The sequence below is a fragment of the Phalacrocorax aristotelis genome, chromosome 24, assembly GCF_949628215.1.
Source record: "Phalacrocorax aristotelis chromosome 24, bGulAri2.1, whole genome shotgun sequence".
NCBI lineage: Eukaryota > Metazoa > Chordata > Aves > Suliformes > Phalacrocoracidae > Phalacrocorax > Phalacrocorax aristotelis.
Genome location: NC_134299.1, coordinates 6818544 through 6845117, shown reverse-complemented (window position 1 = coordinate 6845117; position 26574 = coordinate 6818544). Strand labels below are relative to the sequence as shown.

The window sequence follows — 26574 nt, the reverse complement described above, 5'->3', positions numbered from 1 at the left end:
GGGACAGGGGATGCGGAGAGGCTGGCTCCCCAACTGCTCTCAAAGTGACTTTGGGAGGCATCGACCGGGCTGCCATGAAGAGTAACTGTTCTCCCACCCAAGTCAAGTGTGAAAGGCAATCACTGGAGGTCAGATAATTAGGAGATTAATTAGCATCCGCGGCACAATCCAAAGAAACTATTATGGGGAATAGAACAGCAGGTTTGAAAGAAGATATCTGGAAGTGGCAGTGTGTGTATGGTGTAAAATCTGTGCTTAGGAGACGGGGGAAGATGAACTCTGCTTCTGCAAAACCCCGTTTATCTGTGCAGGTTCCCCCTGAAAATGAAATGGGTGCTTATTGCCAGCAAGCAACCCCGTTGCAACAGCTCTGTTAACTAAACTTGTGTTGGTAATCATACTGGCAAATCTCTGTAATAACCTCTTATGCTTCGCTTACATGGGCCTTTGAGCAGCAGAAATAACAGACCAGAGATGGAACCCCGGTGAAATTTATCTGGATTTTCTTAAATATGGGGAGAGCAGAGGTGGGGCAGGGTCAGGGCTGGCGCAGGGTGAGGCAGGGCTGAAAGTTCACTGAGGCGAGATGTGGTCGCTTGCAGGAGGTGCTGGAGGGTCCCCGGTGCATCCGCAGGGAAGGTCCTGGCACCTCGGTGCATCCTTGCCCCACCCAGGAAGGACCCTGTGATTTTCCTGGGGCCACGCATGAAGGATTCCCATAGCAGGGAGCACCCAGCAGTGTGCAAAGAGGCTGTTCCCCTGCCCAGCACCCTTTAAAATATCTCCTTTCTCCTCCCCACGGCTCAGCTCTCTTCAAGCGGTGGGACCATGCTGGAGGATGAGGATGGGATGAGCGAGAGGGGGCTCAGCAGCTCAAGGAGGAGATACGATGATGAGGAAGGTGAGTGAAACCCTGGGGATGCCCCAAATGGCAGTGGGGTCTTCTCTGCTGGCTGATGCATCAGATCTCCGGGCGCTCGGCTCAGCACATCCCATGCACGACATGGGAAAAGCTCCTCAGGATGTTTTAAGCCTGGTGGGAAGAAGGCAAATATCTCAGTGTTGGTTTTTTTTTTTTAAATTTCCAAGTAAGAAGCACACAGCTCTGCTCTCTAAAGCTTTTTCCCTCCCCTCTGCTGCTAGATTACCACTCCATCTACATCGGGGTGCCGGTGCCCCGGGGCTACCGGAGGAAACGGCGTCGGCGAAGATCTGCCTCCAGCCGGGACAGGACGAGCGAGAGCGAGCGGCACTATGAGCGCCAGGATCGCTCCGACACCGACGACGGTGGCCACGGCTGCTACGAGAGCGGCAACGACAACGCCAGCAGGACCAGTGAGTCGCCCTTGGGCTTCCTGAAAAAGCAGGAGGGGTTTTGCAGAATCATTTAATCCAGAATTAAACTCCCCCATGTGCGTAGCCACATCGCTTGGTCCGGCTTTTGCATTTGGCACTGCTTTTCCTGACCCTTCCCAGGTTTATTTTTCCCTGTGGATGTCTCTGAGAGCTGGGTGCAGGGTGTGAAATGGGATTTGAGGCTGCTTAGGTGATGGGTGGGCTAAAAAGAGGCTGTCTTTGCCATTGGGAGATTGCTAATGAGGAAACTGGGGTACAGCGGGGTCCCAGGGGTGCAGACATCCTCCAGGCATCACACCTTGCTCCCAACAGGCTTTTGCCCAGGGCTTTGCCTGGTCTCGTTAAATCTCCTCGGCAAAGATTAACATTTTGCACAGCAAAGTAGCTGTCGATCTTGTGGTTTGGGATTTTGTTTGTTTGTTTCCACACACACACCCCCTCCAGAAATTTGCATTTGGGTTTATGTCGAGCAGACCACGTCACGGCTCAGCAGAGCGGGCAGGGGCTCAGCTTTGCTTTTCCCTACAGAGGGGAAAGTTTTCCAGGTTTTTTTTTTGTGTGGGGAGAGGTTTTTTATTTGCAGCGGGCTTTGCTTGCAGCTCCTTCATATGCCTTCGGTGGCAGCGCAAGTGGGACCACGTCCCCTCCATTCCGCAGGCGGTAAATGCCGCCGGGGTATAACACTGGGCTGCTTTTGGCAGGGAAATGTCATTTTATGGAGAAAAAACACCCCAAAAAGCCTCAACTCTACAGCAGCCCTGCTTCCCCCCAGGAAATCTCCCTCATTTGGGTGGTTTTTCCCTGGAAAAAATCTCTGCCCTGAGCTTGGAGGGGGTTTTCCTACCTTGCTCCAGGTCAGAAACAAAAACCCTCCGCAAAATAACCCCAAACCTTTGATTTCTGCCCTCCCACCTCTCCCTCCCTCCCCTTTCTCACTCACTCCATCCTGCCGCCACCTAAAGCGCTCACCTCTCCTACTCGCGTCCCGTTTGATTTGGTAACTTCCCGTCATGAGAGCTGAAGGGAGAGGAAAGTGCTTTATATTCTCTATAATCTGCTCCTTAAGCCTTGGGAGTTTAACAAGCCTGAGTGGATAAAGGACAAAGTTTGGAGGTTTGGGTTTTTTTTTTTTTGTACCGTGCAGTGGAAGTTTGGTTTAGCTGGGAAGAAATGGGGGAAAAAATGGAAACAATTCCAGGTAGGTTATTTCCATCGCTTTTTGGCGTCTGCGGTGGGGGGAGCGGGAGGGGAAGAAAAGCTCCATTTTAAAATTTTTTTGGCTTTGCTTTTCCCTTGTAAAAGCAACCTGGGAGCCTGAGTGGGTGTGCTCTTTCTCAGGGTGCTGAACTCCAAAGCTCACCCCAGAAATATAAGGGTGGGGTGGGGGGAACTGTGTCAGCCTCCACTGGTAAAGATGATATAGAAAAGATTATATCTGGAAGGAGAAAAGTATCCCAGACCTGGGGGGTTCTGGAACAGGAATAGAGCATCTAATCCCATGGGATGTGCACCCCAGTCTCCTCATTTTTTTGGGGGGAGAGGACCCTTCTGGGCCATGAAACCCCAGGGAAAGGCTGTCGTGTACTCAGAAGGACCACGACAGCAGATGGTTAATGTGCCGGAGCCTTAAATAAGGCTTAGTCCTGCTGCCCAGCCGGATTGCAACCCCCAGGCTGCACCACGCTCCCCCATCCCCCGTTTTATCACCTTTTTGATTGTACCTAAAAGTCAGAGCGGGCTTTTTGGTTTGGAAAAGCGTCGCTAGGTGAGGCTTCACTGCTGGATCAATGCTGGGGTACGAAGTGCTCTGTACACCTCAAATCAGTGCAGCCGGTGTGTCCCGTCCAGCTACCCACGGAAGCGTAGGCACTTGTGTGCATAAAATCACCAAAGTCACCAGCGTTAATGCTGAGCTAGTTCTGCAGCCGTGGCCTCGATTTGGGTCCGCGGAAATCACGGTGGAGGTTTGACGGGTGTAAAGCAGGAAATGCAGCTGCGAGTGTTTTCCCGTCACAAAAGCTGGTTCGGGGAGGTCCGGATCTGCCCTGGGCACCTGTTGAGCTGTGTCTTGCATGAAATAGGTGCCCGTTTTGGGGTGGCTTTGTAGGTTTTGGCCATTGTCGCTGCAGCAGTTTTACTCTTGCGTTCCTCGGAGGTGCCAAGCCGTAGATGCTGCTGTTCAGTGTATCCTCCCAAGCGAGTAGCCTGCTGCTTCCCGCGATCAATTTAGGTGCTGGATCAAATTTCCAGGAGGAAAAAAACCCAGATGCCAGGCTGGGTGCTTTCCCAGGCACAAAAGGGTCCTCCAGGTGAATAAACCCTGTGAATTTTGGCTGTGCCACAAAGCCCCAGCACTGTTGGTTTAGCAACGTGCTCTTTGTTCGGGTCAGCGAGCGGCAGGGAGAGGAGGCGGCCACCGCCAGGAAGCACACGTTGTGCGTTGAGAGATGGGTTTATTCCTTAAAGTGGGAGAGAATGGGGATCAAAAGCTAAAAACACTCCAAAAAAAGCTCTTTATGTGCAAGATTTCCTTTATGTTTTGTGATTTCCAGTGGCTGAAGTGTGTCACAGCCCTGACACCCCTAAATGAGTCACCGGGGGGACCCTCCAGCAGGTCGCAGCAGGAGGGACCCATTCTTAAGAACACGGGGGCAGAATTTGGGCAGAGTGGGAACAGCAACCACCAAGTCAAGGATCTGCAAAGCTCTAACCCCTCCGCACCCCTTCCTGCAAAACTGTAAATTCCCCTTTTTTTACAAATGCATCCAGAGATCCTGCCCAAGACAGGCATTTCCGGCAAACTCCCTTTGCCACCATCCAGATCGCTGCATTTACAGTCAGTTTGGGGCTTTGCAGGAAATGTAAGGTTTCAGAGCAAAGCAGAGAGTGTGAGGCCGAGGGAGGTTGCCAGTATCGCACTGATTTCATCCCCTCTTACGTGAACAGGGCTTTGGGCTCAAAGAGCCTGGAGCCCTCCAGGCGTGTAGCCCAGCTCTAAAATTAACAGGAATATTAATAATCATAATAATGAAGCTTATGGAAGTGGAAGGACTTGACAACAGGGCTTTAGTCCTGGCGGTGGGGCTTAAAGCGCTTAAGCGGTTAAGCAGGCTCAGCCTAGAACGCAAGGGACATCCTATTCTTTCACAGCCGCCGCGACTTGGGTTTTGTCTGCTTTGGTGGCAGGACAGGGCAATAGTTCTGGTTTTTCCTCTGCTTGCACATGGCAATTTATTTACCTGCTTTTTTGGGTACCCTGTTACCAGACTTTCTTATTCCCAGGTTTGAGAAGAGGATTCTGCTAACAAAGACATTTCCTGAGCTGCATTAATTCCCGCTGTATTAGGAGAGAGCTAAGACCCAAGATTTTATTAAAAATACACCATTTCCACAGAGGCTGGTGTAGGGCTGATCTTAACCCTCTTGTTTGAATACCAGGGCAACTGGGGAGCAGTCCCATCCGTGCCACGCTCGTGTCCATACCCAGGGGTTTGATTCCTCCCTGCAACCCAAATTATGAGGCTTTGCTAGAAAAGCACGTGAAGATGGAGGGGGTTAAGAGAAAACCCAGCCTGGCTGTTTTTTTCTGAGAGGAGAGGGCAGGTCGGTCACCCTCCCATGGCCACAAGGAATGCACCCAAGACGAAAAACCCTTTCCCCATCAGTCAGGAGGTTTGCAGGCAGGTGACGTGTTGCCGCTCCCCTTCCTGAAACACACCACAGGGAGCAGGAGGAAATAGCTGCCCTCCCCAGCCTGGTGGGTTATTTGCAGCAAGAAGCTGGATTTTTTTTCCCGCAGAAGTGGTAAATTTGTATTATTCCCCTCAAATGACACACGTTTGCCCCAGGGATCCAGCGGGAAAACGTGTGCCAGGCACCATAAGGATGGGGCTTTGGTTGCTGGTGGTGGGCGGCTCCCACCTGGCAAAAACAGGCTCCGTGGTAGGGAAAATGTGGGATACACCATGGAAAGAGCAGGCATAATGCTGCTGGAAGGGGAATTTGATTGTATTTTTATAGGGCCACATTCCTCAGTTCCCAGCCTGGACCCATATATTCCCCTCCTGGCTGCTACGCAGCCTCCGCTCATCCTAGACGCCAGCACCCCATATCTCTTTGCACGGGGATTTTGGGACAGGATTACACAGATCTTCCCCACTCCTCAATGTCTCTCACCTAAAATGTTTTCCACAAAGCCTCCTTTTTTTACCCCAGGATCCCAAATAGCCCTACAGGTCCCTCTTTAACCCCCCCATGGGCTTTCCGTTGTGGAATAGTGCAGGATCATCCCATCTCCTGCTGATGGTAAACCTCCTTTTTCCCCCACTGGCAGTGTCACCGGCTGCCGAACGCCTCCGCTACATCCTGGGGGAAGAGGATGAGCCTCCCAACCCCACGCTCTTCACAGAGATGGACACGCTGCAGCACGACGGTGAAGAGATGGAGTGGAAAGAGTCGGCCAGGTGAGGGCGGGGAAGATGCTTGGGTTGAAAATATGCCGGGTAAAGATCCACCCCTAAATATCCCTGGGTGGAAGCAGGTTCAGGGAATGAGCATCATTTTTAATGAGGTTAAAAAAGCCATGCCCTAATCAGGGAAATGCAGAAAGCACGGCATTTTGCGGGTCTTTGCACGGCAGCTGCAGCCTGCCGAGGAGGAGGAGGAGGAAGAGAGGAAGATTTCCCATCTTCTGTGTCTCCCCAGGTTGGGTCAACCACAGACCTGGGCTTTTCCCATTTCCAGTTGCAGCATGAGAGCAAAGCCCTGCAGAAAGGGCTGGAGGGGATGTGAAAAAAGAGAGTACCATGGTGGGAAACTGGAGAATTAGAGCAGAAAGCTGGGAAATGGGAACTGGTGACATAAAGAACATTTTCCCAAGTCTTTTTTGCCCCCCACGCTTCTGCTGGCCAGGCCAAGAGTTAAACTTCTCTTACCTCTCAAGCAATAATAGTAACAACCCACCCACTACATCTTTAATAAAAGCATTAGAAGAGTTGTAAGTGGTATTTGCTTTATTGAATTAGGAGTTTATCCAAGGGAAAAAGCTCAAATCCAAGTGAGATTTTATCTTCCCAGCCTCAGCTGTGTAAGGGCTAGTAGGGCTGGGAGGTTTTCTGGGGGGCTGGGTCAGGGATGATCATCCCAAGCCCTTTCCTTTCAGTAGCACACACGGGATTTCCTTGTCCGGGTGCAGAGGTTTGCCCGAGGGATGAGCAGGATCCAGCCCAGCAGGTGCTCATCCCATCTCTTGGGCTGGTTATTGGCATCATCAAAAATTTGGAAAGCTCTTAAGCATCCTCCTGGTTGCCATCCCAGCTCAAAACGCAGCGGCGCAGGGATGCTGTTGCTAAAATCTTTATTCGGCCCCCCCAGTTTTGCATAGGTCTGTAACTACTCATCCCTCCCCGCTCCCCAAAAAGCTCAGAAGGGAAAAAATCAGCAATTGCTTTGGGATTTTCATCAGGGAGGCTTGAGATGCAGGTTTCCAAATTTCCCCTGGGAGGACGGAGGTTTCTCAAGTCCCGGATTTCCGCTCTCCAGCAAGGAGGGGTTCAGCCTCTTTAGCTGCAGGAGAGCAGCTCCTTGGTGGGAGCAGCACTACCTGCAGCTAAATCCACAATAAATGGAAGTAAATGGAAATAAAGAAGCCGAGCGCAGCAGGGAGATGGGGTTTTGCTGTAGCCTTGGCGAAAGCATCACGGGATGCCGGTCCTGGGGCAAAGGTGCCGCTGGAAACGTGCCTCGAGTCCTGCACGCCGCCCCAGGCTGCCGCCCCGTGTGCATGCTAACCCACTTTTGGCAGGAAAACAGGGTAAAAAAGAAACGAAAAGCGACCTAATCGGCTTTGGGCAAGCGCCGACGTGGCTTAGCGGGTGCTATGGCGGGAAGCTTGAATTTCCTCTCAATAAAAGCAGTGTTGTTTGAAGGGCTGGAGAAGGGGTGTCTGCAAAGAAATCAGGGTGGGGAGTTTTGGAGTGATGGGCGCTAGGGCCAAATTTTATATTTTGGGGTCCTCTGCAGTTTTGTCCCCAGCACAGACCGTTCCTGGCACTCCCAGATAATATTTTGAGGCTTTTTTAAGAGAGACGCACAGCGTTTTGTCTTTGCAGCAGCATTTTAGTGCATGTCCCTGCAGCCGATCCAATCCCTTCCCTTGCAGCGTTCGGGAGCCATCAGGTATTTGCAGAAACCGTTTTCCACCTACACCCTTTCCATCTGTGCCCTCTGCTGTGGCAGGAGCCCAAATCCCAGTTGTACCAGTTAAAAGTTGTAAGGTTAAGCCCTGCGAAGGATAATCCATGGAGCCTGCAAACCTGTAAAGGAAAAGCAGCTTTCTTCCCCAAACCGACGTCTTGCCGAGAGCTGCCTGCCCTCCCCGGAGCTGGAGCCCCGTTCCCGGGGAGAAATGAGTCACCGTTCTCAGATTTGCTCTGAAGTTTTTGGTTTGTAAAATTAAGGAAGGGAGGTGGAAGGGCTGATTGCCATGGGCTTGCAAACCTTCCTGCCTCCCACCGTGGGAATGAAGCGCCCAGGTTGAAGTCTGAGCGTTGTTAAGGAATGAAAAAGACATTTGCAACGCCCTGGGTTTTTGCTTTGCTGCGTGCACAGCTGGGCCATGTGGGTGCAGATCCTGGCTAAGGCAAGGTCAGCTCCATGGAAAAACCTCCCAAATCTTGAGGAGCAATTTGAGGAGGGTGAAATCTGCAGCGTTGAGTTCAGTGGTGGAGCCGAGAGGGTCTGCTCTGCTCTTCAACCGTGCAGGCAGCACTTGATTTCTCCATTCCCACCCTGAACGACAAGCGAAAGCTTTGCAGAATGAATTAACTCAGGCTTTCAAAGCCCCCTGCAGGAAGGAAGCACCACAGGAAAAGCAGTTCTCTTATTCTCTTCTCGTACTCCAGCCCCACTCCACGCCCGTTTTCACGGCTGCCGCTGTCGTTGCAGGTGGATAAAGTTTGAAGAAAAGGTGGAGGAAGGTGGGGAGAGGTGGAGCAAGCCCCACGTATCCACGTTGTCTTTGCACAGCCTCTTTGAGCTGCGGACGTGTCTACAGACAGGAACAGTGCTCCTGGACTTAGATGGCTACTCTTTGCCCCAAATTATAGGTAGGAGCTGCCGGGTACCAGTGGTTTCAGATGGATTTTTACCCATGTCCGAAATTTCTGGGAACAGATTTAAATGCATTTGCTTGCTACGTGCAAATATAAACCAACTTGCATGGGAATTAGCAAAGACAGGAGTTGAGAGCCATCAACTTGGTTCAGTAAGTGTTGTCCTCTTGAGCTTTCTGGGAGGGTTTGGAGCGCGGTAACCCATGCACCTCCCTCGTTTGGCACTTGCAGACGATGTCATTGAGAAACAGATCGAGGACGGTCTGCTCAAGCCAGAGCTGCGGGAGAAGATAAGCTATGTGCTCCTCAGGAAGCACCGTCACCAAACCAAGAAGCCAATCCACCGCTCCTTGGCTGATATCGGAAAGTCCGTCTCCTCCAACACAAGTGAGTCCTTGGGGTCCAACCTGCTCCCGGTTGCATCCTCGAGTCTTTGGTGAGTGAGGCTGCGGAGGAAGGTCTCAGGAGAAGAAAAGGGGGAAACCCAACCATGTGGGGCATCCAAGTATTTACTGCATTGAGAAAGAGTCCAAAAGCTCTGTCACTGGTGGCTTTAAGGGTGGGGCGTCACTGGGAGCTGCAAGGCAAGAGGATGTCTGCTGAGACGGGCAACGTCATTCTGTGATGGACAACGGCGTTGGCGGTCGCTTGGCCAAGGGGCTTTCTGGCAGAGCACCCTACAGACAAATCCAGTCTGCTCCGCAGTTGAACCTGCCTATTTTTGAGCCATTATAAAAGGGGATTTGTTTGTTTTCATGCTAGATTATTTACTTAGGTTTAAACAGAGGTCATTTGGTGGAGCCTGGGATTTGCTGGGCTCCAGCTGCTCCCCGGGTAGACAGAAACAGCAGCGCCCACACTCAAAGTGCACATGGAAGAGGCCGTCAATAAGCAATATTCCCACCCCCTGGGCATCCCCAGGTTTCAAAGCAGCCATCGTCCATGTTGGAGGGCTAGATATTTGAGCTTACATTTGCCCAGAAGCTCTCAAAATGGAGCACAACTTGGAAATGTTGCGTTATTCCCTCTACATATGTAAAATAGGGGCGTCTTTTGTGTTTCTAGTTCCTTGCTGAGACGATGGCATCACTTTGAGTTTGCAGAGAGGGACACCAAGGAAAAGATGGTCATTGGCAGGAGCAGAGGGGTCCTTGCATTACTTGTGCCAAAGACAACTCCGTGATATTGGAATAAATGCTTCCATTGCATTGAAAATAGGGTCATGCCCAGTGGGAATTTCGTTGTTATTTTTAGTGGGTTTAACAACAACAACAAAAAAGAGGATAGATGCTGTGGTTGCAGCTGGTGTTTCAGAGAGAGGCAGAGCAGCTCAACAAAGCCGGTCCAGATGTGTTTACCCCAAGGAAAACACAGTTTCGGGAATTCAGGAGGTTTTCTGAGAAGACGCTGGGCTTAACAGAGAAAATGCACGGGGGAAAAGGAAAGTCTTTAGAGCTAAGTAGTTCAGTTTAAACACCTGAGATGAAAAATGGGACTCGTCACCAGTTTAGGGAGGAGAAAAGTTCACGTGAAACTTGGTGGTGGCCAACGTAACTATTTTGAAGCGTGAAGTTCACAGCAAATTTCAGGTGTAGGTTTCTCTGGAGAATTATGAGATTAAAAAGTCAAATGAAGTGTTGGGTCTTCCCAGGTAACAAAAGTTGCACTTCTGAATCCATTTACAGCCTCTGGAGAGCATTGGGGGGGCGTGGGGCGGTGCAGGCTCCTTGCGCAGAGCCTCTGCAGCTGCGAGACTTGGGTTAAGGCAGTTTATTCTTTGCTAATGGCAAAGCTGCTATGGGTGGGATAAAGGTGCAAATGAGAGTAGGAGAGAAAAACAAATTACCGGTGTATCAGTGCTGGAAGGGTCACGCTTGTGCTGGGCAGCCAATTTTCAGGCTGGGCTCTTGCCTTCAGCATCACCCAACGTTTCCCCATGGCACCTGCATCTCCTCTAATGGCTCCTTATCCCCAGCCCGCAGCCCCGTCCGGAGCCCGGCCGCCGGCGCCGCCTTCCACCGCTCCACCGAGGACCTGCGGATGCGTCAGAGCGCCAGCTACGGCCGCCTACGTAAGCCGGGGAGGGCGGCGGGGAGGCGGAAACGGTCCTGACAGAAGCAGGGCGAAAAGAAAATCGAATTGCAGTATGAGAGTGGGCGAGTGCAATTGCAAGGGGATCCCACCACAGCCATAAATGAGATGTGGTTTGCGCGACCACAGGGTGACTGATACCAGAAAAACTCCTAGTCTTGGCTTTTCATCTTATTGCACCTGCTTTGCAAGCCCAGCTGTAATAAATAATGTTTTTTTCTTTGTGGTGAACTCCTCCCACCACGTTTTCTCCTTGCCCATGGGGCTGAAATCAGGCTGCGCATCACCGGGCGGTTTTCTCACCATGTCTCTTATCTCCATCAGGTCACGCGCAGAGTCGAAGCATGAACGACATCTCGGACACGCCAAGCACTGACCAGGTAATTGTCCCTGAGAACATTAGCGTGATGCTGTGGGAAGCATCTCCGACACCACCCGCACTGGGGCTCTGTGTTGTTAAGGTCCACGTGAGCCTTGCACAGCTTTGCTCGGTCAATAACCACACAAATTCCTAATTAGGGAAATTAATACACTTATTGATCCCCGCTCACTCATGGGGGAAGCTGGCCCAGAAAGAATACCTGTGCTTGCAAGTTGAACACAGAATTAGGGACATGCGAGGATGCCGATGTAGCTTGAGATCCTTAGGGTGGAGAAAAAATTCCTTAAAAACTTTAGGTAGGAAAGGAAAGGTGCTTGGAAGAGTGCAGGGTTCCTAAAAAAGCTTTTGCTTGGCTGGGTAAGGCAGGTCACAGGGGGTAAATCCCATCCAAGCACTTGGGTCTGCAAACACGGATAGAGCTCTCCAGACAACAGCCTGTAAATAGAGGCGGGTTCCGTTTTTCCCTCCGTTCCCACCATGTTGGACATGGGTTTCTTACTGCTGAGCTCGGGGGCTTTTCTCCCCCTGGTTTTGCCCAGGAGAGCTGGGAGGGAGGTCAGGCCGCTCGGGCAGTTGGGGGGCAGATCGCTGCTTGCCGATGCGATGGGTCGGCAGGGTTTTGTGCCGGTCTTTTGCTAGAGGTCCCATCCCGATATCAAGGCTCTTTAGCTGGGAACTGTTGATGCATTATATGGGCTTTGCTTTGTTTCTGTTTGTGCATGATCTCAGCATAAACCTAAGGGAAAAGTAAGGGACAGTAGGGGATGGCAGCTTGCTTTTCCCCAGGGATGCCCTTGCTAGGCTTACCTGGGATGGTGCGATTTCGGGGGAAGCAAAGGATGGAAATTCATGTGTTGCTGGGAGCCATGAGACAGGGATGCCACAATATCAGGGAGGCAGAAGGTTTCCAGGACACCTTCCTGAATTACAGCTGCAATAAATCAAGCCAACTGCCCACTAATGAACCCCAAATATCAGCCTCCAGCAGTGGGGTTCGGAGGGTTAATCCCAAAATATGCAAAGCATTTAGGTTTAATCGCCCTATTAGGCCCACTACAAAGGGACTTTTTAAGTGTTACATGAAGCTTAGTGGTCACTGTTAACTCCTGCTCTTGCTTATTCCAAGCTGCATTGGGGAAGTTGCTTTATTATTATTATTTTTTTCCATTTGGGTTTAAAAGATTAGAAAGGGGAGAGCTTGCTGCCCAGCTCACATGCCTCCCCTCATGCTGGCATATAGATTATAATAACACCCTGCCTGGGTGGGTATTGAACTCTTTTAGACTAATAATGAAAGAGCTGCAGGGGAGAAGAGACCCGGGGAATAAATCCATGAATGAGGTTTCCTACTTCCATTATTTGTTCCTGCTCCGAGGATGAGACTGGGGGAAAATGAGCTACAAACACCTCCCTCGTGCACAGCGCCGAGTGGTGTTTCTGCATTATATCGGGTCTCAGCAGCCCAGGGCTGCAAATAGACTTGCAAAAATGCGTGCTGGCTTGCTCTGGAATCTATATTTTTTGGATCAGATTTTCTGCAGGGGGATTGCACAGGGTTTTCCTTCCGTAGACCCCAGTGCAGCGAAGCACCTTTGCAAACCGCCCATGGTTTGCACGTCATATTAGGGAGCCCCGAGTGAGTCGTTTCAAGTTAATCTTGGGCTTAGTGATGGTTTTGAGTAACGAAGAAATTCAGCTTTATGAATTCTGGCTTGTTTATTCTTGGATATGGCTCTTGAACCCCACCTCTGGGAGCCCTGGGACCATCAGAGATGGAGAGGTTTGAGCCTGCGACTTCAGCTTTTGTATTCGGGGTGTGGAAAAGGGGGGGAAAAGCCAGATTTTGGCAACCGCTCCCTTCCCCACCCTCGTCTTTCCAACAGTTGAAGAACAAGTTCATCAAGAAGATCCCCAAGGACGCAGAGGCCTCCAATGTGCTGGTGGGAGAAGTGGAGTTCCTGGAGAAGCCTTTCGTGGCTTTCGTGCGGCTCCTCCAGGCAACGATGCTGGGAGGGGTGACGGAGGTGCCCGTCCCCACCAGGTGAGCACAATCCCTTCGAGTCCGAAGCACCGAGTGGTCTCACGCCATAGAAGCCGGTGGTCCGAGGCTGCCAACACTGCGCCTTCCCCCTCCCAGGTTCCTCTTTATTCTCCTTGGTCCCGCGGGAAAAGCCAAATCCTACAACGAGATCGGCAGAGCCATCGCGACCCTCATGGTGGATGATGTGAGTAGGTGCAACACCCGGCCCTCGCCGGGAACCCCCTTGCTCAGAGCTGAGGAAAATAAAGCAATTTTCATCCTACCACCCAAAACTATGTGGGACATGTACGTGCTGGACACCGTTCCCGAGCTGACACCTCTCCTCTCTTGACCCCCAGCTCTTCAGCGATGTTGCCTACAAAGCCCGGGATAGAGAAGACCTGATTGCCGGCATAGATGAGTTTCTGGATGAAGTCATCGTCCTGCCACCGGGCGAGTGGGACCCCAACATTAGGATTGAGCCGCCCAAAAAAGTGCCCTCGGCTGGGAAGAGGTAGGTGGGAGATGCGGGGCTGGTCCCAGCCCTGTGGCCATCCCCATCTCTTCTGTTTTGGAGATGCTGGAGGAGGACAGCAGCTTTGCTTGCCTTTATCCCTAGAAATAATCTCTGCAAATTTTCCAGAAACGCTGCTTTTTTCAGCAGTTTTCACTCCCAGATCAGCTCAGAGCCATTTCTACTCTGCAAAATCTGCATTATTCCCCTGGGCTGAGCAAAAACAGCTCTTGATCTTTCCAAATTTGGCCCAAACCCCAAGCTCTAGTGCAGGTAGAGAGCTACACCATGGCCTTGGTCATGGTCCCCGCATCAGGACCGTCCTAGCAGGGCAGGTGCCGTGGCTGACGCCAGTGACTCTCTCCCGCAGGAAATCCGTTTTCTCGCTGAACGAAGTGGGGCAGATGAACGGCACAGCTGGTGGGGCAGGCGCTGGGGGTGGTGGAGGAGGCAGCGACGATGGGGAGATGCCCGAAGTTCATGAAATTGGGGAAGAGCTCACGTGGACCGGCAGGTGAGCAAACACACCACCACTCAGAAAACTTCTAACAGTGCCGGCACCCATCAGCAGCTCCTGCTGGCTCCCCCTGTGGCTTCCTGGGACAAGGAGGGGTGAAATCCTTCTGGGCACAACCTTTTGCACCGCACCGGGTCTATTTTGGTGGAAGGCACATGTATCTGGTCCTTGGTGGTGTGTCCCCAGGTTTTGTGGTGGCCTCTATTTGGATATCAAGAGGAAGCTGCCCTGGTTCCCGAGCGACTTCTATGAAGGCTTTCATATCCAGTCCATCTCTGCCATCCTGTTCATCTACCTGGGCTGCATCACCAATGCCATCACGTTCGGGGGCTTGCTTGGGGACGCTACAGACAACTACCAGGTTGAGTCCAAGGAGGGGGGGGTCACTTTAGCTTGGGGACATCAAGCAGGGATGGGATTGGATGGGACGGGATGGGTTTTAACCTTCCTTGTGCCATGCCAAGCTTTAAAGCTGGGGATGGAAATTCATTACCAAGTGGGACTGGCAGTCCTGAAATACCTGCAGGATGGGAAAACCCATCTCAGTGGCAATGCCAGGAGCAAGGGGATGTGGTCCCAACCATCCTGTATGGGTCCAAGCAGAGGTCCTTAATTCCCACCTCCACCCAGGGTGTCTGTGGGGATATTATGTGGCACAGCATCACCATAACACTGGGTTTGATCCATCACCAGGGCGTCATGGAGAGCTTCCTTGGCACAGCAATGGCAGGCTCCATGTTCTGCCTCTTCGCCGGGCAGCCGCTCATCATCCTCAGCAGCACCGGCCCCATCCTCATCTTCGAGAAGCTGCTCTACGACTTCAGCAAGTAGGTGCTGGGCGATGCCAGGGGCAGCTGGGACCCATCCGTGCCGGGGTGGGAGCTGGCCTCCAGCCCGCAGCGTGCTCTCACGGGGCTGCTCTCTCCTTGTCCCCGCTTTCAGAGGCAACGGCATCGACTACATGGAGTTTCGCCTCTGGATCGGCTTGCACTCTGCCGTACAGTGCCTTATCCTGGTGGCCACCGACGCCAGCTTCATTATAAAGTACATCACCCGGTTCACGGAGGAAGGCTTCTCCACCCTCATCAGCTTCATCTTCATCTACGATGCCATTAAGAAGATGATCGGAGCTTTTAAGTACTACCCCATCAATACGGACTTCAAGCCGGACTACGTGACCATGTACAAGTGCGAGTGCATCGCTCCCGACCCAGGTGAGTACACATCTTTTTCGGCGCCGAATGGGGAAGATGAAGGGGCTGGGAGGGGGGCCACATGGATAAATCCCACTGGATCGTTGGCCAAGGACATGGAAGGAGGCAGCAAGCCAATCAGCGTGGGGTGGAGAGACCTCGTCCTCCTCCTCTGAGGGTGATTTTGGGCAAGATGGATGTACAGCCTTTTCCACCACGGATGAGCACGTTGGCGCTTGCCAGGACACGGCAAATGGTGCTGGAGAGCCGGGGCCTCAGCCTCAGTAGCCAGACCTGGATGGATGAAAGGGAAATATGGGGAAAAAAGACATTTCAGATCATTAATTCCAGCCTGCTGCCAATGGAAACTTATTCTCCAGGAAATACTCTGGCGGGGTTTTGTCCCCTCTGGTGTCCGGGACACATCAGGATGTCCCGGTTGGGTGTGGAAACCTCCTTGGACTGTTTTTTCTCCTTTTTCTTACTCCTTTTCAAAAAGGAGAGGCCATCGGGCTCTGAGCAGATGGTCTTTCAATGGATCCGCTGGTTTTGCTCCTGGATAGATGTACCTGATGATTCCCAGTCTGAATCGTGCAGCTCAGATGCTCCCACAGCCACCTGGAAGGGAGTGGAGATCTTCGGTTTGGGCTAATGCCAGCGACCGCCTGCTCTCATATGAGCTGAATTTATTTAAAAAGCCTGAATGCTAACCATTTTGGGGAGCATCAGCTGCAGATAATGGAGGCAGATTGCTGTGATGGTGAAGGTCTCCCCAGAAATACAAGCATCCAAGACCTGCCATGCAATGTGTTCCTAATACATCTTGTCATTGCAAGAAGAGCTCTTACCTGCTGAGATGGAAATAACAGTTATTGGGTATAATTTTGTATTTTTCCTCGATATCTGTTCATCGACCGCCCGCTGAGTGACCTGATCCTTTTGGATTTTGAAAGCCCCTCGTGCAGTGGGGAGCAACTGCGGACGACACAATCCGTTCCAAATCAAAACCCTCCCAGATCTGACCTGCAGGAAAGCAAAGCCTGATGCCCAGCGCAATCCCTGGGAAGCTGAAACGTCCCAAACGGGACCACAACCACCTCCATCCACCCACGTGTGCCGGCATCTGCCCGGCAGCACCCACCACCATGGCTTAAGGCAGGATGAAGGCGAAGCCTTTAGCCTCCAGCGATGTCTCCCCCTTTTCCAAGTCCCCATCCCAAGCAAACCCCGGGCAGCTGAGAGGCATTTGCACCCCAAAAACCTTAAGCCTCTTTGCAACCCAGCCCCATTCCTTGCCCTTGCTGCCCCGAGCACCCGAGGCAGAGGTGTCCACACTGGATTTTCCATTCCTCTAGATATTGAGAAATTCTGTTTATTCCCCCCTACATCCTTTTTTTTTAATCTTTTTTTTTTTTTAATTAGTTCTGATTTTGGTTATTATAACTGATTTGTACCATATTTGTCTCTGCTGCACACATCAATTTGGGCTGATTTCAATCTCAAGTGAGTATCACCTTCTAAATATTAAAACTATTTTAATATTTGATACTCTTCCGCCGTGAGGGTTTTGTTGTGATTTTTTCCCCCCCCCGTGTATTTTACTTTTCTCTCTGCTCTGATAAAAGGGTTTCTGTAGAGCCCTTAAGGGTCCTCTCTTAAAATACCACCAGTGGTACGCTACCCTTTAAGTTGTAGAAATTACAAATAAGGCCGGTTTCTGGAAAAATAAAAGGTTATGGAAGAAAAAATAATAATAATACTAACGTTTTTAATGCTGGGTTTGCCAGCGCCATTTCCCGGAGCCCGGTTTTGGCAGCGCCCAGGTCTTTGCTTCTAACCCAGCAATTGCTTCTCCTTCATTAATCCTCGGTGCCGGGGACGGAGGCGGCAGGTCGGGGCAGCTGAAATTCCCGCTTGGCGCAGGAAGAGGATGGACCGGAGGGAAGAGGGGGGGCAGAGCGGTCCCGGACCCTGCTTAGGGGCACCCAGAAAGAACGTGGGTGCTCCTGAAGCTGCGGAGCTGCATCGCCCGAAGAGCCGAGCGGAGCCGCTTTTTGCACTGGAGGAGAAGGTGCCGGGGGCTAGAAAGGATATCTTTTTCCAGTGAGACACCAAAACACCCCTAAAATATTAGAAAAAACCCCAACACCACCCCCAAAGCCCCCCCAAAAAATGTAATTTGGGCATGATTGGGTGCCGCCTCTCCAAAAATAACAGGCTGCTTTTTCAGTACCCGTGGTTGTAAGACATGGGTGTTGGGATGCTTGACCCTGCTGCCACTGGCTTCCCCAGGAAGCTCCTAAAAATACCTCCCCCCGGCACTCGCCAGCCCCGGAGGGAGCAGCCGCCGAAGGAGAAGCCGTGTTCTCTGCCGGCGCATGGGATTAATCAGGGAGAAGTCGCTGCAGGGTTAGAAATGGGGGGTTTCTCCCCAAATCCTGGTCCGCCCTCGGGAGGCCGATCCCCGCACGGCTCTCGGAGGATGCGCTCGACCCCGCGTTTGCTTTTACGCCGGCCGGGCTCAGCCATGCCTCTCCAGGTGAAGCCCGGCTGCTTTTAATGCCAAAACCTCGGTATTAGCCAAAAACCTCAATAACAAACTCCTTTCCCGCAGCCAACGCGACCTTATTCGATGCTTCAGCTCCAGTGGCACCAAACACCACTAACGTTTCTCTGGTAAGCGAGTTTGCTCATCCCGACGGGAAATTTGGGGCAAGAGAGGACAAATGCCAGGGATTTTTGCATCACGATGCAATGCGCGCTGGCTTGGAGTGAGGGAAATGTGGGATTTGTGTTTACTTGGGTTCACAGTTGGGCTCAGTGGCACCATATCCCTACTTTTTGCCCAAATTAATAGCAGCTCTGGGGTTTTCCCATGGTTATAGGGCTCTGGGTGGCCGCAGCCCTGGGAAATACCCCTTTCCTTGCACACTGCAATTCTTTAAAACACTAATTTTTCTTTTTTTTTTGGCCAGGAAATACCCCTTTCCTTGCACGTTGTAATTGCTAAAAATGTTAATTTTGCTTTTTTGGCCCAGAAATACCCTTTTCCTTTCATGCTGCAGTTACTTAAAGTGCTAATTTTGCTTTTGGGGGGGTTTTCTCCCCAGTACAATGCTATTAACCTAACAGCTCTGGACTGGACCCAGCTGAGTAAGAAGGAGTGTCTCAAATACGGCGGCAGCTTAGTGGGGAAATCCTGTAAATTCGTGCCCGACCTGGCCCTTATGTCCTTCATCCTCTTCTTCGGGACATACTCCATGACCTTGACCCTGAAAAAATTCAAGTTCAGTCGCTATTTCCCCACCAAGGTAAGGAAAGCGCCGGGGTTTACCCTCCTCTTTAACAAAAGGTAGGAAAAATGGGAGCTGTCGGTCTCTTTGCTGGCTGCACAAAGCTCCAGGAAAAGAAATGTGTATTTCTAGGAGATGTCGGTAGCGATTAGGAGAATCCTCCCCGAGCTTTTAGCCGCTGATTTGGCTCCTGCATGCTGAATAACCCATCACCTTGCGATGCAAAAGGGGAAAAAGAAATCTGCAGTTTGTGGGTGACGCCCGGGTTCCCCGTGGGTGAGCGGAGCGAAAGCCCCAGGGAAGGATGCCGAAGCAGAGGCAAACCTCTCCATCCATTAATTACCCTTTCCACCCCCGTCTCCCCATCTTGCCTCCAGGTCAGGGCTTTCATTGCTGATTTTTCCAATGTCTTCTCCATCCTCCTCTTCTGCGGAGTGGATGCCTGTTTCGGACTGGACACCCCTAAGCTCCATATCCCCAGTATCATCAAGGTTCGGCCGCACCAGAGGGGACCCCTCACTTCTCCACCCGCACTCTCTTTCCAGCTCCTCACCAGTTTTCGGGGAAAATTGTGGCTCCTGCGGTGTCCGGGCACCTTCTTAAAAGCTACTTTGTCTTTTCTGGGGGAATATTCTAATTCTGTGACTTTTTTTCCTTCCTTCCTTTTTTTGTTTGTGTTTTTTTTTTTTCTTTTCCATTTTTCCTCTTTTCTCGCTTCCGGCAGCTGCGTAAACTTATTAGCGATTTCTCTATCTTTATGTCCATACTAATGTTTGTGGGGCTGGATGTGCTTTTCGGACTCAACACCCCAAAGCTCCAAGTGCCTACTGATTTTAAGGTAAAAAAAAAAGGCAATAAAATCCCTTTCTGGAAGCGTTGCCAAAAATGTCTCTTCCCCCCATGCAGGGTATCGCTGTCGGTGCCGTGGGGAGTCCCAATGAGCATCCAGGGAAAATCTGGGGTTGAGGCATGTGGATGCTGGGGGTGGTTCGGGTACCGACGCGTGGTGGTGGGATGCGGGGATGGGTAGGATGATGCTCAGAGGAAATGGGGTGTTGTGGGGCTTCCTGAAATGTCAGCGCTTGGGATTCTCCCCCCTCCTGACCCGTGCCCAGGCTCAGCCGTGGTGTCCAAACCCCCTCTCTTCCCCCGCAGCCCACCCGGGTGGACCGAGGGTGGTTCGTGTTTCCCTTTGGGAAGAACCCGTGGTGGGTTTACCTGGCGAGCGCCCTGCCCGCCCTCCTTGTCACCATCCTCATCTTCATGGACCAGCAGATCACAGCCGTCATCGTCAACAGGAAGGAGCACAAGCTGCGGGTGAGCCAGGACTCGTCCCATGCTCAGGGGCGCAGCGTCGCGTCGGGTACCGCCTGCGAGCGCCTGCTTTTGGGGTGCACACTGGGTGCTGCTGCAAGGCATGGCGGGGGAGGGGTCGCCCCAGCCTGGCACACTGGGCAAAGCAGGGGCTCGCCCTTTCCTTTGCAAGCCGTGTTTTTGGGGTGACAAAGCCTCTGGGGTGTTAAATTCAGCCGGCGCTGTAGGTAGTGCGGTGCAGCAGGGTGAGGGGCGGGGTACGCTGCAGCACTGGAGGGTGCAGCGTGGCAATGTGGGGTGCATCAGGGTGATGCAGTATGAGAGCAATGCAGGGTGCACTGTGGCAATGTGGGGTGCTTTCAGGGTACACTGCGGTGATGTGGGGTGCACCAGGGCAATGCAGGGTGCTCTGCAGCAATACAGGGTGCTTCAGGGTGATGTGGGATGATGCAGGGTGCACCGCGGTGATGTGGGGTGCACCAGGGCAATGCAGGGTGCTCTGCAGCTTTACAGGGTGCTTCAGGGTGCACCGCGGTGATGTGGGGTGCACCAGGGCAATGCAGGGTGCTCTACAGCAATACAGGGTGCTTCAGGGTGATGTGGGGTGCACCGTGGTGTTGCGGGGCACACTATGGCACTATGGGGTGCTCTGCAGCGATGTGGAGTGCACCGCAGCAATGATGGGTGTACCATGCTGATGCAGGGTGCACCATAGCAATGTGGGGCGCAGCAGGGTGATGTGGGATGCACCACAGCTGTGTGGGATGCATCAAGGTGATGCAGGGTGCTCAGGGTGATGTGGGATGCTTCAGGGGGCGCATCGGGGGGTTGCAGGGTGCATCCTGGGAGAAACACCACCTTGCTGGGCTCTGGGGTGAATATAGGAAGAGCTTCACGAGTGGTGTTGCCTCCCCTGACCCTCCTGGGTGCTGTGTTGCAGAAAGCAGCGGGCTACCACCTGGACCTGTTCTGGGTGGGCATCCTCATGGCCGTCTGCTCCTTCATGGGGCTGCCCTGGTACGTGGCGGCCACCGTCATCTCCATCGCCCACATCGACAGCTTGAAGATGGAGACAGAGACCAGCGCCCCGGGCGAGCAGCCCCAATTCCTGGGCGTCAGGTGAGGAAGGCTCGGCCGCACTCATCCTCGGGGTGGGGTGGGGGATCCAGATGCAGCAGCGTATCCAGCCAGCACAGCCTCATCCTGCTTTTCTCACCCTTCCAGGGAGCAAAGAGTGACGGGCATCATCGTCTTTGTGCTGACAGGGATTTCCGTCTTCCTGGCCCCTATCCTGAAGGTAAAACACTCCCTTCCCCCATTCCTGCTCCCTCCTGCAGATATCTGGGGACCTGGGAAGAAAAAGTTGGATTTCCCCCCTTCCGTGGCCCCCAGCCTTGGTCCCCAACCCCAGGAATGAGCTGCTGCCTTCCCTGGGGTAAGCGCCGCATTTTTTCCGTGTCCCCAGTACATCCCGATGCCGGTGCTGTATGGAGTCTTTCTGTACATGGGCGTCGCGTCGCTGAATGGCATCCAGGTAAGCACTTCTCCTCCTCTTCCTCCTTGATGGCCATGAAGGGGTCCTACAGCAGGGCAAAAAGGGGGATGTTGACCCCAAAATTTGCATGCATCCAACATTTCCAGCTGCACGGGACAGCTGATATCCAAAACCCTCTGAGAAACACCAAAAAGCCCCAGATGCCCAATTTTGGGGACTAAAAGAGGGTTTATCTTGGCAACCCACGAGCCTGGAGAATGGGGCCAAGGACTAACACTGGCCTTCATCCCACTGCAGTTCTGGGACCGCTGCAAGCTCTTCCTCATGCCAGCCAAGCACCAACCCGACTACGTCTTCCTCCGGCACGTGCCGCTGCGCCGCATCCACCTCTTCACGCTGGTGCAGATCGTCTGCCTGGCCGTCCTCTGGATCCTCAAATCCACCGTGGCTGCCATCATCTTCCCCGTCATGGTAAGGCTATCCCCCCAGCTGCTACCGCAGCCTCATTTGGAAGATATTTTTTGAGATTTAAAGGCATTTTGGCTTGGTCCCGTGGTGGTCCCCTGGTCTTGGGATGAGAGGTGCTCCTGCAGATCCCGCTCTTGCATCTCTCGCCACCTAGATTTTAGCCCTGATCCTGGTGAGGCGGCTGCTGGATTTTGTCTTCTCCCAACACGACCTGGCCTGGATTGACAACATCATCCCCGAGAAAGAGAAGAAGAAGGAGGATGACAAGAAGAAGAAGAAGAAAGGCAATAAAGGAGATAGCAGCAGCGATGAGGAGGTGGGTGCAGGGTGGGTCGGGGGCTCCCATGGACGGCAGGGGCATCTCAGACTGGCTGGGGAGGGAAAGGTCCCACCGAAACCTCCAGCTCGGTGGGTTTGGGATGAAGGTCTTTGATTCATGGAGGGGTTTCACTGTCTGTACAGGACTGGCTGATTGAGGGGGCTTAAGTGATGCTTAGGGGCTGGCTGGAGGTTCCAGAGGATGCTCAAAGTGTCCAGAAAGCTGGAAAATTGTGGCAAAAATTAAATCCTTAGAGAAAAGAGCCAAAATTCCATGGCTAAGGGTACAGCACCCATCGTATGGTGGCAAAGTATCATTAACCCGTGCAACCTCCTGCTACAGACCCTTCTGTGGGCAGAAGGGCTGAGAGTTCATTTAGGAAGAGGAAGGCAAAGACTACTCCTCTTCCTCATGCACCCACCTCTGGAGGTTTTGGGACCCTTTGGGTGCTCCAGGTGGTCTCGGAGCCCACCCAGGTGCTGCCTTCACTGAATTTCCCCACTTTCTTCCCCAGTTCCCACCTCCCTCAGTCATTAAGATCCCCATGGAGCCCCTGCCATCGCAGCCCCAAAATGGGGGTTCCCATTGCCTCAGCCGTAAGTAAAGAGCTCAGGAGCTTCTCTTGCATCCCCTACCGCTTCCTAACCCCCTGCAATGGGATCCGCTCGGCCACCGATGGCACTAACCCCGCTAAAAGACGCAGCCTGGATCCGCCCCGCCGAAGCAGGGAGGAGGATTTGCTGTATTTAAAGCAGGTTTGAGAGGATGCAGCAGGCTCGGTGTTGCTAATAATTCTGCACTCCAGGTGGCTGGGAAGCCAAGGCTCCCCTGGAACTACCCCCCTGAGCTGATGCTGATGGGGATCTTAAAACATATATATATATTTGGGAAGGTTTTGAGCCCCCAAAAGCAGGGGATGCAGAGCTTGCGGTGCTTTTTCTTGGCTGTGAAAAAGCGGACGCGTTCATTTTGGCTCAACCTTCTGCATAAAACATCACACTAGAGCTGGTGCAAAGCCAGCCATGACCAAAAAAATTTCAGAAGAAATCTGGGTGAGTTTATTCCAGGTCGGCACCAGGTTGCACCATGACGCCAGCAAGTTTTAATGCAGTAATAAGTTGACTTTGTCCTCAAGCTGCTGCTAGCAGGGGCTTGGTGGGGCCTTTCTCTAACCACCCTAAAAATCGGCATTTCTCAGGAGCTTTTCTGCTCCTCCCACCCTCCGAAGGATGCTGGACCCGGTAGCAGGTTGGAGGGTGGGGATGAGTGGTTTTTTGGGAGGCTCCTTCCTCACCTGGGAAGTCTTCCACCTCCGTGTCCCCCCAGGAAAGAGGTCCTCCACCTGGAGCTTTGCGTCCTGATTCCTCCCCGAACGGTTCAGACCTGGATCGCAGGTAAATGGCACCGAACGGCCTCCCCCACCCGCTCCCCCAGCCCCAGAGGACCAGCACCTGCCATGGGGAATATTTTCGGGGTCACCGGCTGATTCTCCCAGCTGAGCATTGCTAGTTGCCATCATCCTTGGGCATTTCTGAACTATCTGAGTATATTTTTTCAGCATCCCTCTGTACTTTGGGTGCTTTCGTTTGCTGTGGGATTGTTGGGAGCAGGGGCTACGTGGGATGACGCATCCCGAGCCTGGCACAACATGGTTTATGGCAATAAAAATGCCACTGAGTAACAGCCACAGGGATTTTTTTAGGGTTGGGATGTACAGCTAAATCTTGAAAGCTTGGGATTATTCTCCACTTGCAGCTGTAAATTCTGTGCATCGTCTATCTTAAAGGCAAAAATATCATATTTTTATGGATTTTTACTGGTGGTAGCATCATCCAGAGCCCTTTGCTGGGGGTGCTGGGGTGGTTTTGGGGTGTGGGTAGCCATGCCTGGATGCTCACTTCCCTGTCTCCTCCTCCTCCTCAGTATTACGCTTCACCTGAAGATTTCATGCCCGTCATCTCCCGCATTTAACTACTCCCGGAACCCCATCTGCGCCGTGCCCCAGGTGAAGATAGAGATGGAGTCAGACTATGAGGACACCGACACCGAAAAACCACCTCGGGACATGGGCAGTGAGACCACGCTATAGTCCCGCGCAGCACTTCCTCTGTGATTTATATATATATATAGATATTTATATATTCATATATATATATAAAGCAAATTGGGCTTATTTTTCTATGTGAGACAGAGGAGACTGGTGGCCCCAGGGGTCCGTTGCTCCAGTAGTTTTTAGCATCACGAGTTAAAACACGTTGTTTAATTTTCTCCCTTTCTGCAAAGGCATTGCCGCTGACGGCAAAACGGGGCTGAAAACGTGGAATTGGTGATTTTGGCCTTCACTCACCCTGGAGCTGCTGCTGGGCTGGAGAAGTTGAAGGCGGCCGGGGCTGTGGGAGCAGCCGGGATGCTGATGGGGAAGGGGACTGTGCTGGGGTGATGTTTTTGGGGTGGGGAGGAGGTTGGCATAGCTGAGAAGGAAGGAGGGAGCACACGTCCCTGCTCCCCGATCCCTGAAATAGCAACGCAGCTCTCAGGGGGGTCTTGTTTCATGAAGGGGCTGGTGCATCTGGCTTTGTGTTGGCAGGAGGACGCCAGTCCAAGCTACGGCAGCGGGGGTCCCTTCTTGCGGTGCAGCATCCCCGGTGTGGCAGCGGGGACGCGGGAGGGACCCGGCTCTCCTCGCTCTGGGGTCGGTGTGTAGGAGGGGACAAGGAGGCATGGCGGGGTTGTAAAGGAGCCGGTGGCCTGGAGCGACGCCCCAGGAAGGGAAGGAGGAGCAGCAGCTCTGGTTTAAGGGCAAGAGCAGCCGGGCTGCGGCGGGAGAGCAGAGCAGGACCTGGAGCCTTGGCTTCCGCAGGGAACTGGGAATGGTTTCAGCAGGCAGCGGGGCACGGGTACTACCAGGAAAGGGGAAGGGTCACTCGCCATGTCCTCACCTGCAGCTCTCCCAGGGCCACCCCTGGCCGGGGGGGTGGCAACAGCCCTATCTCTCCCTCCGGGTGGGAGCGAGACTGGTCCGAGCCGTTATCTCGCTGGAGGAGCCTGCTCTGCCTGCCCAGCCCCTGTGCAGGGTCTTCGTGCCCACCTTAGCTCCTCGACCCCGGTTATTCACGCATGGTTTAATAGCGAGTGGCTCGGAACGGGGAAGGGAGAGCGTGTCCCCTGCCACGTGCCCACCCGTGCTTTCAGGCTCGCATCCCGCAGCTCCCCGCTTGGTCGGCGTTGGCATTTTGGCTCCGCAAAGGGCTCTTCCCACCCGCCGCTGCCTTTGGGTCCTCCGGGGAAGGAAGGGAAGGGAGCAGGTTAGGAGCCAGCATGGGCACTGAGCTCGGTTTGGCTCTGCTCAGCTCTCACCACCTTTGTTGCCCAGCAGTGCCAGGGCAGGGAGGAGGCTTTTAAAGGTTTGGGTTTTTTGGTTTGGTTTGGTTTTTTTCCTTCCCTGGGCTAAGCCCAGCTGCGGTTCGGAAACACTGGTCTGAAGCAACCCTCTCAAATCTGTTTCTTTTACTAATTTTTTTTTTTTGCTAGATGGATTTTTTTTGTTTGGTTTTGCTCTTTTTCAAGCCTCACAGAGCCCCAACCCTTCCTCTGAGCAGAAACAGCCTACCTGATGTTTATATGAGCTTGTACGAGGGTTTCTGGATCACCAGTTAAATATTGCGACTGGTCTGAGCCTTTGCGTGGGACGGATCCCAGTTCTCTGTAAATAGTCGAGTCCAACAGAAAGACTTGGATGCAGTTTCCTATTTATAGCAATTTTTTTCTGGTTCAGGTACACCTTCTGGGGAAACGTGGCGAGACGAATAACACAGCATTACTCCCGGCACCACCTAAGCGCTTGAGAGCCACGTAGCTTGACATTTAAGAACTATTTCAACTTGAACGCGTTGTGTCTTGTTTTGTAGCGTTTTTGTACCAATCTCCTGTGTGGTAGCTGAAGCGTGGTACAGGTAGGCGTATGGTTTTAATCCAACAGGTTAATTTGCTTTACCCGGTATGTCAGCTCTACTACCCAACACGCCTGGAAAGGCTTTGTGGACTCTGGTAGACGTTTCGTTGAGCAGAGCTGAAGCCACTCTAGCATCCAGCCTGTTTTGACCAAATTTGTCAATTTTGTGAGGTTCACACATGGTTTATACTTTTTGTATATGAAACCAGCGGAGCGTCCCAGATTTGCCGCCTCCATTACCGTACCACTTTAGCCATTTTGTATTTATCGGTGATACAACCCAATAAACCTTGTTTCAATGAGTCTCAGCTCTTAGTGTGTTTCTGGTGCAGAGTCCCTGAGCCTCAGCTTTCCTTCCCCCTTCTTCAGTGTTTTTACAAGCACTCTCCCTCCAGCAGAGAGCACCATGACAGAGGGGTTAGTGCTGACTCACCAGGTGCCGCCAGCAACAGCCCTTCAGCGTCACAACAAACCTTTCCTGCCCCCAGAAAGGTGGGATCAGTCTTTCCAAGGAATACACGAGGAGGAAGGAGGCCAAGGCTGACCTT

General features: G+C 52.6%; 1 protein-coding gene across 4 annotated transcripts; it reads left to right on the top strand.

Annotated features, from left to right (window-relative positions):
* Nucleotides 1-1143: 1143 nt before the first annotated feature.
* On the top strand, nucleotides 1144-26329 carry SLC4A5 (solute carrier family 4 member 5). 4 transcript variants are annotated; one of them, XM_075074640.1, is made up of 25 exons: nucleotides 1272-1335; nucleotides 5690-5819; nucleotides 8302-8462; nucleotides 8700-8855; nucleotides 10444-10539; nucleotides 10884-10939; nucleotides 12825-12982; nucleotides 13079-13166; nucleotides 13321-13475; nucleotides 13846-13989; nucleotides 14179-14353; nucleotides 14686-14819; nucleotides 14935-15206; nucleotides 17800-17861; nucleotides 18296-18496; nucleotides 18856-18969; nucleotides 19634-19795; nucleotides 20733-20911; nucleotides 21017-21089; nucleotides 21258-21326; nucleotides 21585-21758; nucleotides 21910-22071; nucleotides 22589-22670; nucleotides 23401-23468; nucleotides 23998-24086. In XM_075074640.1, coding segments are annotated over exons 1-24 (3039 nt in total). In that variant the 5' UTR covers nucleotides 1272-1334; the 3' UTR covers nucleotides 23436-23468; nucleotides 23998-24086. The 4 variants fall into 4 exon arrangements, with proteins under 4 accessions (XP_074930744.1, XP_074930741.1, XP_074930743.1 ...); XM_075074643.1 differs by lacking the exon at nucleotides 22589-22670 and having other exon boundaries at nucleotides 1144-1335; nucleotides 23998-26329; XM_075074642.1 differs by lacking the exons at nucleotides 1272-1335; nucleotides 22589-22670 and adding an exon at nucleotides 5078-5113 and having other exon boundaries at nucleotides 23998-26329.
* The last annotated feature ends 245 nt before the right edge of the window (nucleotides 26330-26574 follow it).

What these genes read in the sequence shown, in the direction of transcription:
- SLC4A5 (XM_075074643.1), top strand. An exon ending in GAGGTGCCCGTCCCCACCAG is followed by an intron (nt 12,983 to 13,078) that starts GTGAGCACAATC and finishes TCCCCCTCCCAG; the next exon opens with GTTCCTCTTTATTCTCCTTG. An exon ending in CGTCGCTGAATGGCATCCAG is followed by an intron (nt 21,327 to 21,584) that starts GTAAGCACTTCT and finishes ATCCCACTGCAG; the next exon opens with TTCTGGGACCGCTGCAAGCT.